The following is a 14,538-nucleotide window of genomic DNA, read 5'->3' as shown; positions in this document are numbered from 1 at the left end:
TCAGGAAGCGGTAAAGATACAAAGAATGAAATATAAACCCTTTGATCAATCCCATGTAATTTTAATTTTTATAATTGATTCTTATGAATTATATTTATTTTTTCAATGGTGAGCTGATTCAAATGAAATAACCAACAAACTAACCAAAGTTGCTTAATTATATGTGGCAAATGTGCCAATTAACATGGAAAACAATTATGATTGGCCTCAAATACTTAAACTTCAATACATTCACCTTCAAAAAGTAGTGATAACATAATACACTAATCTTAACGACAATACTTAACTGACATGATACAACAAGCCAAACATAGAACCAAACAAAAAAAAAAAGACAAAAAAACTCATAAAACCATCCAAAGCCCGAATCTCTATCTGTTTCATTCTTCTTCAATTTGCATGAGCCCTCCTTCTTGTCCTTTTTGCTTTCACAGGTTGACTTCCAAAAATTTTAACAAGCCAATGAGGTTTCCCAATTGAGAACACAACATGTCCCATGAGGATTCCGAATACCATTCCACATCCATATCCCAAGGCTACTGGTTTCCAATCAAATCCAAATTTCTCATTAGATTCAAAAGTTGATGAAGGTCCATCCGTATTGCAAGTTTTTGACAATGGAACACCACACAATCCTACATTTCCCTCATATGAATCACTTTGGAATGTATCAAATTGTTTACCTCTTGGTATGGTTCCCTCAAGCTGATTTTGTGAAAGGTTCAAAATAGAAAGAAAGTTGAGATTTGTCAATTCTTGAGGAATGTCACCCACAAGCTTGTTACTTGATAGATCTAACCATTCTAGGCTTGTCAAATTCCCCATTGATTTTGGAATAGAACCAGTGATTCTATTGTGGGAGAGATTTAGTCCTATTAGTGCATGTAGCTCTCCAATAGCTTCTGGAATCTCCCCATCCAACCTATTATTTGACAAGTCCATAGTGCCGAATATTTTCAAGATCCTTTCCAGCTCTATGGTAAAACCTTTCCATGTGATCACCACTGAATCCTCATATGAATAATTTTTACTTCCCATATATTGTGAACCATCTTCAACATCATCTATTTTCATCATTCCTTTAAACTCCTTGATGTATGTTGTTGGCAAAGATCCATTAAAGTGGTTGTTGGAAATGTCAAAAATCCTTAACTTAGGGAATGGATGCTTGGTATTGGAATTAGGAATGGTCCCATAAAATCTATTTTCTCTTAAAACAAGCACTTGTAACTCTGGAAAACTTTCAAGCAACTTAGGAAATGCATCCTCAATCTCATTCTGTCCAACATCAAAAATTTCGAGCTGATTGCAATGAGCCAAAGATAGAGGCAATGATCCCTTGAATCGGTTGCTATTGAAATGTAGAGTTTGTAGGACATTTCTCTTTAAAAAATTGTTTGGTAAAGTTCCAAAAAAATTATTCATCTGTAGATCTAGAACAACGAGATTTGGGAGGGCAACAAGGCATTGTGGAATGGGACCTGACAAGTTGTTGTGAGACAAGTTGAGTATCTCAATTGAGCTTGCATTGCAAAAATGAAAGGAAATATCTCCCTTAAATTTATTGTTTGAGACTGAAAAAAATCTAGCTCTGAAGAATGGAATTGGGAGGTTTCCTTCCAACTTGTTGAAGCTAAGATCAAGAATTGTGACACTTGTATTTGAAAGGGATGAAGGCACTTGACCATTGAAATTATTATTATTAAGTTCCAAAGAGTGTAATTTATTGAGCTTTCCAAACACTTTTGGTATTCCACCACTAAAATTATTTATTGAAAGATCTAAATCTTGGAGACGTTCAAGGTTTCCAAGTGAGAGTGGCAGTTGACCACTAAAACTATTATTGGAAAGATATAAGGAAATCGGATTTACAAGTGTTGAAAGAAATGAAACCCCACCACTAAAATTATTGTTTGAAAGAACTAAGTCATTGAGACGTTCAAGGTTGGAAAGTGATGGAATTTGACCACTAAAGTTATTATTGGAAAGATTTATGTAAGTGAGATTTACGAGTGTTGAAAGAAATGAGATCCCACCACTAAATTTGTTCAACGAAAGGTCCAAAGAAGTGAGTTGAATGAGATTCTTGAAACTTGGAGGAATAGGCCCTTCAAATTGGCAATTTTTGAGATCTAACTCTTCAAGAGACTTCAAATGGCTTATAGAATTTGGTATCTTTCCTGAGAAAGGGATCCCAGTGAGAATCAAACTTGTTAGAGGAGAGCTCCGGTTGAGCTTTGAGATTTGTACCTTGACATCTGTATTCCAGCTCATATCTAGATATTTAAGATTTTCTAAATAGAAAATTCTATTTGTGATATTACCATGCAAAGAAGTTTCTTCAAGAGAAAGTTCAATCAAAGATGATGACAAATTCATGAGCAAAGAAAAAGATTTTTGTGTAATAGAGGACATGTTCACATGGTCTAACCTTAGTACCTTTAAATTAGTTAAGTTTAGAATCAGCATTTCCCAAGTAGATAGTTCAAGTCTAAGTGATGAACTCCCCTTCATACCAAAATTTGAAGACAAGTCAAGTGAGGCTAATTTAGACAACTGTGAGATCTTAGATGGGATTTCCTCAACAAAATTATTGCCTTCAAGGTTTAAGAAAGTGAGATGTTCTAGGTATGAAAAGAATGAGATCTTGCCACTAAACATGTTGTCAGAAATGTCCAAATAAGTTAGTTGGGTAAGATTCTTGAAACCCAAAGGAACCCGCCCTTCAAATTTACAACTACTAAGATCTAAATGACTAAGATATTTTAACTTTCCAATGGAATCAAACACTCCTGAGAATGCTGCGTAACTAAGATCCAAAAATGAAAGAGAAGAGCTCCAATTGGATATTGGAAGATGATTGTTGAGATTTCTATTCCATGACAAATCTAGTTGCTGAAGATTTTTCAGACAAAAAACATCATTTGTGATTTTCCCTTGCAACTCAGTATGTTGAAGTCTAAGGGAGACCAAAGAGGATGACAAATTCATGAGTAAAGATAAGGAGCTTGGTGAAATAGAAGACATATTTACATAATTTAAAGCAAGTTCTCGCAAATAAGTCATGTTTAAAATGAGCTTCTCCCATGTGGATGTTTCTAGTCTCAAAGGACTCCACTTCTCAAATGAGTAAAATCCATTCCAAGACAAATCAAGAGAGACCAATTTTGACGAATATGCAAATTTTGATGGAATTTCACCAATGAAAAAAGAGTGGCTTAAGTTTAGATATGTGAGAGAAGGAAAATTACCAAACTGAGATGATATCAAAGACCCACTAAAATTATTGAAAGCCAAGTTGAGTGATTGGAGATGAGATAGTCGGAAGAGGCTATTATTTGGAAGGAGTTGACCTTGAAGCCAGCTACAACTAAGATCAAGGCCAATCACATGGCCTGACATGGAGTCACATGTGACCCCATCCCACAAGCAGCAATTTGAATAATTCCCCCATGAAGCCATCTTGGGGTAAGATGAATTCTCAAACCGAGTGGTATATGGGTAGTAGTCATCAAAATCCTCATCACATTCGATTGAAGCAGAATGATTAAGAGAGAAAGAGTGTTTGAATTGGAGAAGTGCAGAGGAGTCATGAGAAATACAAAAAGGCAGGTTGAGAGAAGAAGAAAGGGAGGGAGAAAGAAAGAACAAGTAGAAGCAAAGCATCATTGCAAATGCCATAACTGAAGAACATAAGAAGGAAATGATTGAGTGAATTGGCATCCACAAGATGAAGCTTCATTTATAGAAGGAGTCTCGTAATGGCGCGAGGGACCTACATCAAGACTTTTCATTTTTCAAAGCCTATAATTATTGTGTCTTGTTTTTCGTCTTTTGAATTCATGAAATCTCAACTAAACTAAAATGTCTAAATACTTTTTTCTTTAAAATTTTTCAATAAATGTTCTTTCAAAGGACGAATAGTAAAAATAGTTGTGTCTATTGCAAATTAAATTGGCGTATCCTCAAACTATAAGATCGACCATTGTACAAAATGGTTCTGTACTTTTGTTAAAAAAAATAAATCAGTACTGTGTTTCTATATTGTGGATGAGGTTGGAGAGCTATCTGGAATTTGCATTCGCATTATTGCTTAACTTGTTTAAAATAAATGAATTCCAAATTTGATTAATCAGTGTTAGTTGATTAAGAAATTAAGGAAGCTATTACTCTTTAAAATTTTTTTAATTCATCTCATATTTTTTTATTTCTTAATTCGCTACAAATTAAAATAGAACTTCATGACGTGTGGGAATTTGTCACTAATTAGGACCATAAAATTTCGTTTGAGAGCGTGGAAAAAGAACGACTCTGCTGCCAATATGTGCCGTAATTTTTTTTTTAAAGGAATAAAAGGCATGATTCTAACATGCTTTCTGTTGATGTATTTAATTTAGCTATAAATAGTCTCGTATAAATAATTTTTTCCCTAAATTATACATAAAATTGATCTAAACTGTTAAGGACTGTAGTAAAAAGCATATAAAAACATATAGTTTGTAAATATTAAATCTGGAACATTGAAAATTTAATTTAATGGCTAAAATGTGCAAAGAAAAAAGTGGAGGAACAAATAAACAAAGATAAGCCAAGTTCCAACAAAACTAGTAGACCTTTTTTCGCTATTAGTATAAATATTAAATACAATAAATAAATCACTTCGATTTCTTTTTCAGTTGACTTGGAAAATATTTTGTCATTTTTTATTGACGACTTCGAAAATATTTTGTGCACGTAATCTATGTGTAAAAGAATATTGTTCCTTTATAATACGATGGGCTTGGAAATGAATCAAAAGAATCCCATTCACTCATTCAAAGTAAATAACACTTATAGAGGTCTATGAGATATCTAATTAATTTATAGCAAATTAATGGTGGCTAATATTTTGTCTATAATTTGTTAAAAATGCTCCTTATCAGATTTTGTCGAAAATATTTTGTGCACGTAATCTATAGAAACTTCTCTGTTATTTCTAAAACACACACTTGTGTCTTTGAAGAACAAAAAAAAGCAAGTATGGATGTATTTATATAACTAAATAATCGAAGACTGATTTCTTTTTTTCTGGACTAAAATATACATTTAATTCTTTAACTTTATATATCATTTTATTTTAGTTTTTTAATTTTATAAAATATCTTTTTAGTCCTTTAACCCTAACACTGTTCATTTTATCCCAATAAATTTTTATAATGAACTTTCAAATATTGACAAAACATTCTTAAATGTTGACATATTAAGTTTAATTTTTTTAAAATAACAATAATTGATACAAGAAATAATCATTTGAAACTAATGATATTAGGGTTAAAGGATTAAAAATATAATTTGCAAAATTAAAGGATCAAATTGAAACCTTATATAAAATTAGAGGGCTAAAATTATTTTTAGCCTTTCTTTCTTTCTTTCTTTCTTTATTTGAAGAATCGACATGTGCAACTTTCTACACACTATCATATAAATGGCCTAGAAATTAAGAAAATAATGACAGGAAAAAAATTAACGAAACTTGGTGGCTCTTTCTTACTTGACTTCAAAGTCTTCGCTATGATATACACAAATATTAGACAAATGATTTTACAAGATTTTGCAGGGTACCTGGGTCTTTCTTACTTGACTTCGAAGTCTTCGTTATAACTTTTTTAATATATTTTTGTTATAAAATTTTGGGTTAACTGTCATTTTTTTCCCTCTCAACTTTATACCTTGAAGGATTAGTGGACACCCTCAACTGACATATTTTATAATAAACAAATTAAAAAAAGTTAAATGTTGAGCCCAATAATAGTGAACAGATAATGAGTAAATAGCAAGGTGATGAGGGAGGAAATATTTAACATTGACAGATAAAATTGATCTATAGTTGAGTTAAGAGTGTCCAGCGACCCTTTGAGTAAAATTGAGAGGCAAAAATGATACTTAATCCATCATTTTAATGCAAGTGCTTACAAAATGGATGGTTTCTTTTTCTTTTTCACTTGACGTGGAAAATTTTTGTGTAAGCAATGTTAATTGATGTTTAAGACTTTTCCTTATATATAACTTGACCAGTGTGAAATTGCACCAAATGCATTGAATTTAATTTGAATCATTCTAATCCACTCGTTCAAAAGTAAATAACACGGTATCTAAAAAAAAAAAAAACTTTTCTTTAACATAAAAACATGCCCCATAGCTGCTAAACACTATATCTATCAATTTACTCTATTTTACTCCATCCGTTAAAAAATGTAAGGTATTTTTAACTGAATCTCACCCCCCAATAAAGTTCTTACCTACTTTCAAACTAACCCTCTCTTTCCATATTTATCCCAATTAACTACCCTATAATAAATATAAAGTCACCATCAATAGAGGCACTTTTGGAAAAAAAAGCAATGATTACACCTCGAAAAACTAAAAATATCTTACATTTTTAAACATCCAACTCCTCAAAAAATACCTTACATTTTTGAATGGAGGGAGTATTTTTTTTATGATTGAACTCTATTTTATATTTAAATATGGACACAAACCACAAAAATTGAAAATCAAAATTATTTCCATATACTCAGACTTCAGCTTTACTTGAATTATTTCCAAGTAACTCCGCTTTTATTACTAGGAGCATTAAGTTAAAATATTAATCCATTGTGACAAAGAAATCATAATAGCATCCAAAGCTCTAATCTCTAGCTGCTTCATTCTTTTATTTGCAAAAAAATTTGATATATCCTCCAAAACCCATATGTTGAATAAAAAGAAAGAGAAACAATTCCATCCATTCTCAAATAAGATACAAGAGGGAGGATTTCTTTGGTACTGAATATAAGACATTGGAAAGGTTACTTTCATGCATTAACTAATTATGTTTCCAACTTTAATGCAAAGAAATCTGTTGAAGGTACCAGTGTAGAGAGTTAAATATATTATCTTGAGTTTTTTATTATAATTTATTAAGTTTAATAACGAGATTTTCTTATTAACAATATATCCAAATATTTAATTGTTAATATATCACAATAAAGTTGTATAATTCATGTAATTGATCTCACTTGCTTATGGTTATTGCATAAATCTTCTCCCAAATAGGAGTTTTATTATAGAGATAAAATTAACTTTGAGGTTAAGGTGCAAATATATTCATAAATATATATTAACATGAATATCAAAAGCTTCTCATGTTCAGTATATAGACTTAGTATCCCCCACTATGGGCAGATACTAGCAAATGGATTACTTCAATTTCTTTTTCAGTTGACTTGGAAAATGTTTTGTGTATGTAATTCCTGTCTAAAAGAAGATTGTTCCTTATTATATCACGATTGGCTTGAAAATGAATCACAAAAATTCATTCACTCATTCAAAGTAAATAACACGGTATCTAGATATTTGAGATATATCTAATTAAGTTGAGAAAATAATAATGTTGGTTAATAATCAATTGTCTATACTTTTTCAAAAGACGGTACCCTATAAGACTTTGTAATAACTTTAATCGACGTAATTTGATTTTAACTCATGTTACTTTTATTATATATGCATGAGATTAAAATATATTGACTTTTCTTCGGTTTTGCTTAAATTAGTTGTTATAGAAACTTCTCTCTACTTTTTCTACACACACTTATGGATAGCTTCTATTTCTTTTTCACTTGACTTGAAAAGTTTGTGCAATTAATGTCAACTGATGTTTAAATAAAAGCCTCAATGTCATGAGCACTTCCATTGAAAGGCTGGTGGTGTCACTTAAATGGGCTACCCACAAAGGTTTTGACCAATAGAAGGCCGAGTAAAGTGAAGTACTGTGAAGTGGAGTTGCTAAGGATATCAGCTCTTTAATAGAGTAGCATTGTCATGAGTCTTATATCGAGAAGCCATACAAGTAGAGTGAGATTTATAAGCATAAAAGACTTTCTCATATAATAAGTTAGTCTTTTGAAATTGACTCTCTCTTTGGACTTGTAATCATGATAGAGTATTAAGTTAAAATATTAATCAACTGTGGATGGGGATTGTGGATTAGTCAAAATATCAATTGATTTAATTTCTTATTTAAGACTTAAATATAATTCTCCCTTGATTTATACAACCTCATAAGGTCCTGCTGGTTCCCACCAAGAAATTACAAAAGCTGTTAGCTGAAAAGCATTGTTCTGTAATGAAGCTTGAGTCAATAAATCAAGACTCCCCGAAACAATTATATCAGGCATTGTCAGAGTCAAATAATAAAGACCATATATAAAGGCCAAGCATATGTTATTTAATTCTTGTTAAATATGGAAGAATGAAGCTCATGTTTTGTCTAGATTTCTTAAGATTTATCTCAAATATAAGATACTAGAGGGAGGATTACTTTGATTCAGAATATTTAAGTGTAAATAATGTTCGAGTGTATGTGAATTTGTGTTAATGCGAGAAGTCTCACAATAGATAATTTCAAACTTCATAACTAATATACAATAAAATGTAAGCACTCATAAACTTGAGTTTTGATGTTCTAAACTAAGATGTGATGTTCTTCCATTCCATTGTTAATTGCACATTTGTTCATTGGGTTAAAGTGACAAAAGAAACACGCATGACAATTTACAATATTTTATTATAATTATTTGATAATTTCAAATCTCCCATACACTTAAGTCATTCGAAATGTCATTCACTGTAGCTTTCTCTTTTCTTCTTGTTTTCATTTCCACCATCTCCCTCTTTTCATTATTTTTGAATTTGAATTCGAATTTTTTATACTACTCAAATAAAGAATCTTAAATGAAAATTTAAATCAAAATCCACCAATCTAAATGCTTCCTAAGTTTTTTTTTCTCATCTCTATGTTTTATTGTAAAGCGGTTGTGGTTTAATATGAATTGGGTGTTCTATTAAACTTAAGGATAGTTCCGTTAATATTATTACTTCATCGGTGCAAAGATCTTAATTAATTAGTCCATACATAAAAAGCTTGACCTCGCCCGCTAATCAATTTGATTATATTATCCATCATATGAAAATTAATATTTAAGAAATTATTTTAGATAAAAAGTCATTATATGAGGAGAAATTTCAAAGCGGTCCCTTGCTAATAAAAACATTTATAGTTTATTATCACGCTGAACTAATTAGTTTACTCGAACTAATTTCTTTACCATTCAAATATACCCCTCGATTGAGATGATCGATCCCATTGTCCTTCAAGTCACTCTTTACTTGAAAATCAATAAAGAATAACAAAATTGAATAATGATAGTTTACTCTATTTTAAATTTTGATCTTGACATAAGCTTAGAATATTCAAAGTAATTTTATTTGCTCAAATGTTCATTGCCGTGTTTCTTTTCACTTGACTTGTAATAATCTCATTGATGACTCCATAGTGAAAGACGTCCACTGAAATTGGTAAAAAATGAACACTGATTTTCTTTTTCCAAGCATGACTTGGAATAATTGAAAAACTATGAATAACTACAAAAACTTTTCTTTGTGATGTGATATAGCAATGAAAATGCATTAAAAGGAACCACACATGACTCCGAAAAATGAATGCCTTATTCTCTACGATGCTTTGGACAATTAAAAAAAAAAATGAAGAGTGGAAGAGTAAAATGACTTGTCCCTGCCAACTTTATTACAACTTATAATGGGGGAAAAGCAAAATTTGGGATTCGCATTCTATCATTTTATGAGAAAATTATGGGCCGTTTAATTTTTATTTTCACTTTTTTAAAAAATTATTTTGCAATACAGTTTTAATTTTTTTTTTCAAAACAAAACAAAAGAAAAATCTGTTTGATTGTGTTAATTTAAAAATAGGGTTTATAATTAAAAAAATTGGTTAATAGTAATCGTCGCCGATGGTTAATGGTTATAGCTTATGATAATTATTAGCTAAAGTAACTATGATCTTTAATAATCAAATGTAATGTATTTTGAAAACAAGAAAAATAAAATAAAAATAGCTTTAAAATGTTTTCATTTTTTATTTTTAAAAATAGAACAATTTTAAAATCAATTAAATTCAAAATACTCCTCCAAACAAGTTTTTTGCTTAATTTTTTTGTTTTAATTTTTTTAAAATAGAAACCAGACAGGTTTTAAATGATTTGTATTGAACTGGTGGTTTATTTCTCCAATCAATCTTTTCACAAATTATAAACAGGTCAAAATACTATGTTTATTTTTTCATTAAGTTTATTTTTTTAATTAATGATATGAGAGGATCGTCTTTTATTATTTAAAGATACGTGATATTATCCTATGATTAAAAAACTAAACAAATTCTTACTATTTAAAAAATTGAAAAATGGCAATGAAAATTTTATTATATTTAGTCATACATAACAACAGTAAGTCAGTAACATAAGAGATAATCAAATGGTTGATCAAGTTGTTGATAAAAAAATCTGTTAAAAATTTAACAAATTATAGACAAAACATAGCCACCATTAATTTTCTCAATTTAATGAAAAAATAGCAATCATCTTGTAAGGAACAATCTTCCTTTGAACATGGATTAATTACACCAAATATTTTTCAAGTCAACTCAAAAAGAAATTGAAGTCATCCGTTTGTTAGCATTTGATATTTATATTAATGGAGCAGACTTTGAAGTCAAGCCAAAAAGAACCAACCACCCAGTTTCGTTCATTATTTTATTCCTGCAATTATTTTCTTTTATGGGTCAAGTCAAGTCTATTGCATGGAGTCAAAACTGAGCATATATATGCTATTTCCCCTCATGTCTGTATGTCAGACCTAAGGAGACAAGTTTTTATTACCATTTACGTAACGTCTTACCAGTTTTTCTAATAAAAAGAAGAATATTTCAAAAAATCCATATTCAAAAACTTAGAAGAGAGTTGTCCTTGTAAATTATATGATTTATGAACATCAATTAACAATTAATGCGTGTGTGTTAGCTACATTTACCTATGTCCGGACAAAAGCAAAACTTAGAAGACTTGTCCGTGCAAATTACTCTCAATGATTTATAAACATCAATTAACAATTAACATGTGTGTGTTAGTTATATTTTTTACTTTGATGTAAATTATGAATTGGCAAGGAGTTAACTAAATTAAGAAACATAATAAATCAAAATTTTAATTTAAAAAATTAGTTTTCCTTGTACCACAAATATGTCATTATTTCTGCATCTTTTGTTATGAATCTGGAATATGAATTATAAGTCAAATCAATTTATTGCCATATTTTGGCTTAACATTAATACAAATGTTTTTCAATTTTACAAATGCTTGTTTTAAGAGAGAATAGATTTTGGGGCATTCCTATTTCCAATACCAAGCAACCATTTCCAAACTTAAGGATTTACATTTCCAACAACCATTTCAACGGATCTTTGCCGACAACATACATGAAGGAGTTTAAAGGAATGTTGAAAATAGATAATGTTGAAAATGGTTCACATTATATCACTATAAAAAAATTGACTTTCAGCGGCAACAAATGTCGCCGCTGAAAGTCAAAAGTCGCCGCTGAACACTTTCAGCGGCGACAAAAAGTCGCCATAATGTCGCAGCGAGAGCTTCTGTCGCTGATTCAATCTGCGGCGACAAAAAAAGTCACCGCTGAAAGTTGAAAATCTGTGGCGACATTTGTCGCCGTCGAAAGTCAAAAAGTCGCCACAATGTCGCCACGAAAGCTCTTGTCACTAATTCAATCTGTGGCGATAATAAAAGTCACCACTGAAAGTTGAGAATCAACGGCGACAATTGTCGCCGCAGAAACCACGCATCAGCGGCGACTATTTCTGTCGCCATTGAAAGTCGACTTTCAGCGGCGACTTATATGTCGCCGCTGAAGCTTGCAACATAATTTTTTTAAAACATAAAAAAATGTTGACAATCAGCGGCGACACTAAAAAGTCGCCACTGATTCTCAACTTTCAGCGGCGACAGTAAAAGTCATCGTTGAAAGTCTAACGATCAGCGGCGACTATATCTTATCGCCGCTGAAGCTACCAAAAAGTTGTCGTTGAAAAGTAATGTTGGTTTACTTACACACATGGCACCACATCACCGTCCATATGGCGCCATGTCACCTCCACATAAGGCCCTATCTCGCACCACGTGTCGCCCTCACCTCACGCCACGTGGCACCATGTCACTCTCCCTGTGTTGCTCTCACCACACGCCACATGGTGCCATGTCACCCTCCACATAGGGCCCACCTCACACCACGTGACGCCATGTCATCCTCCATGTGTCGCCCCTCACCTCATGCCATGTGGCCCCATGTCACTCTCCATGTGTCGCTCTCACACACGCCACATGTCATCATGTCATCAATTTATATTTCCATTTTGAAAGTTGTCTCCTCCAAGGTTTGAACTCGTGACCTCCTCCTTTTGTGTCCAACCATTTTGCCACTAAGCTGGAATGAACCTGTAGTCTATTATTGCATAATTAAATATATATATATATATACACACATATTATTAAACTATACAAACACACATATATATTAAATATTAAATATTATAAAATATCATTACTATCTTTAAATACTTCAATTAATTCTTTCAATTTAGAAAATTATAAATTATATTATTTATTTTGTTTAAAGTAAACTATAAATATAATTGGTACAATATAATTTGTATTATTTATTTTAATTTTTTTTACTTCTTGAGGTTGTTATATTATTTATTTTAATATTCATATTTATAATTAAAATATAAAAAATATCTAAGAATAAATAGTAAAAATATTGATAATTATACATTAGTAAAAAAATTATAAAAATGCAGACAATCGGCGGCGACACTAAAAAGTCGCCGCTGAAAGTCCACTTTCAACGGCAACTTTTATGTCGCCGCTGAAGCTTGCAACATATTTTTTTTTGAAAGAATTAAAAAAATACTGACAATCAGCGGCGACACTAAAAGGTCATCGCTGAAAGTCGACTTTCAGCCGCGACTTTTATGTCGCCGCTGAAACTTGCAACATAATTTTTTAAAAGAATTAAAAAATGCTGACAAACAGCAGCGACACTAAAAAGTCGCCGCTGAAAGTCACTGAAACTTGCAACATAATTTTTTTAAAAAAATTATAAAAATGGCCAAATCTTTCACATTTATAACAAACTATTTCTATTTTATATTTTTTAAAATTATCTTTTCTAAAGGTTTTATAATATTAATTATTTGTCTATATGTTAAAACAGTAGAATTTATTGTTCCTCGTTATAACTAGTAAAATAAAAGCAGAAGAAAATATAGACAATGAAATAGATAACACCCCTTTTCAAATAAATCAACAAAGATACATGAACATAATATCACATTTAACTTATAAAAAAATGATATTGCCAAGTAAGTTTAGTAATAAACAGAGAATATTCAAGAAATATAATATTCAAAAATCCTGTGAAAGAATAGGAAAGTTAGGCAGTGGTGTTCCTATTAAGCCAAGGAAGAACAATATTAATAGAAAATAAAACTTGTAGAAATAGAAATATGAGATAGTTCAATAAGATATTAGGATCTAAGTCAAAAAAGAAGAATAAGATAAGTCTTAAGAGTCTTAGTCTATAGCCAAATAGGAATAGTGAACCTGAAAGAAAAGTAGAAGAGGTAGAAATAAAGAAATACATTATAAAAGAATTGAAGAACAAATAGAAATCTCAAAAATAGAAAATAGAATAAATTAAATAAGAGAAAAATTTGAAAGAGATATTTGTGCAGAATATCCAAATTCTTTTTGAAATAGAAAAAGACACAAGAAATCATGGGTGAAAAACAAATATGACAAAAGAAGAAAAAGAAAAAGCAAAAGAAAAACAAGAGTTGAATCTTGTCAAAAAATAATTTAAGCAAAAAAAAAAGGTAATTAAGTGAAGCAAATTAAAAGAGTTAATTTAACCATGATTTTTCTAAACTTCTATAAAATTAGAAGACTTTTGATTTTGCAGGCATTGAGTTAAATGGCCCCTTCTCTATCTCTTAATATAAACCTCTCTCTACTTGTAATATTACAACATATGTATGTGTATCTATGCATACATGCATACATACATACAACTTGGTTAAATAAATGGAAATGAAAATAAATTAAAATTTAAATAAAAAGAACATCATGAAATTGCTAAAACAAAAATATATTTTTTCCTATGAAAAATACTTTAATCTAATTTTGAAAACACAAAAAAATGCTGACAATCAGCGGCGACACTAAAAAGTCGCCACTGAAAGTTGACTTTCAGCGGCGACTTTCAGGTCACCGCTGAAACTTGCAACATAATTTTTTACAAGAATTAAAAAATACTGACAATCAGCAGCGACACTAAAAAGTCGCTGCTGAAAGTCCACTTTCAGCAATGACTTTTATGTCGCCGCTGAAGCTTGCAACATAATTTTTTTAAAAGAATTAAAAAATGTTGACAATTAGCGGCGACACTAAAAAGTCGCCGCTGATTCTCAACTATGTCGCCGCTGAAACTTGCAACATAATTTTTTTAAAACAAATAAAAAAATGCTGCCAATCAGTGGCAACACTAAAAAGTCGCCGCTGATTCTCAACTTTCAACGGCGACAGTAAAAGT

At 30.8% G+C, this 14,538-nt stretch overlaps 1 protein-coding gene across 1 annotated transcript; it reads right to left on the bottom strand.

Annotated features, from left to right (window-relative positions):
• Positions 1 to 390: 390 nt before the first annotated feature.
• Positions 391 to 3,681, bottom strand: LOC129317381 (receptor-like protein 9DC3). Its single transcript, XM_054961714.1, has one exon. The coding sequence runs from the start codon at positions 3,679 to 3,681 to the stop codon at positions 391 to 393; it is 3,291 nt and encodes a 1,096-aa protein (XP_054817689.1).
• Positions 3,682 to 14,538: the final 10,857 nt, after the last annotated feature.

The sequence above is a fragment of the Prosopis cineraria genome, unplaced genomic scaffold (genome assembly GCF_029017545.1).
Source record: "Prosopis cineraria cultivar Desert tree isolate PC_DT_omini unplaced genomic scaffold, ASM2901754v1 PC8, whole genome shotgun sequence".
NCBI lineage: Eukaryota > Viridiplantae > Streptophyta > Magnoliopsida > Fabales > Fabaceae > Prosopis > Prosopis cineraria.
The sequence above is the reverse complement of the archived record's forward strand: the minus strand, read 5'-3'. Positions and strand labels throughout refer to the sequence as shown.

Excerpts from the sequence above, each read along its gene's own strand:
- LOC129317381 (XM_054961714.1), bottom strand. The coding sequence starts at position 3,681 with ATGGCATTTGCAATGATGCTTTGCTTCTACTTGTTCTTTCTTTCTCCC.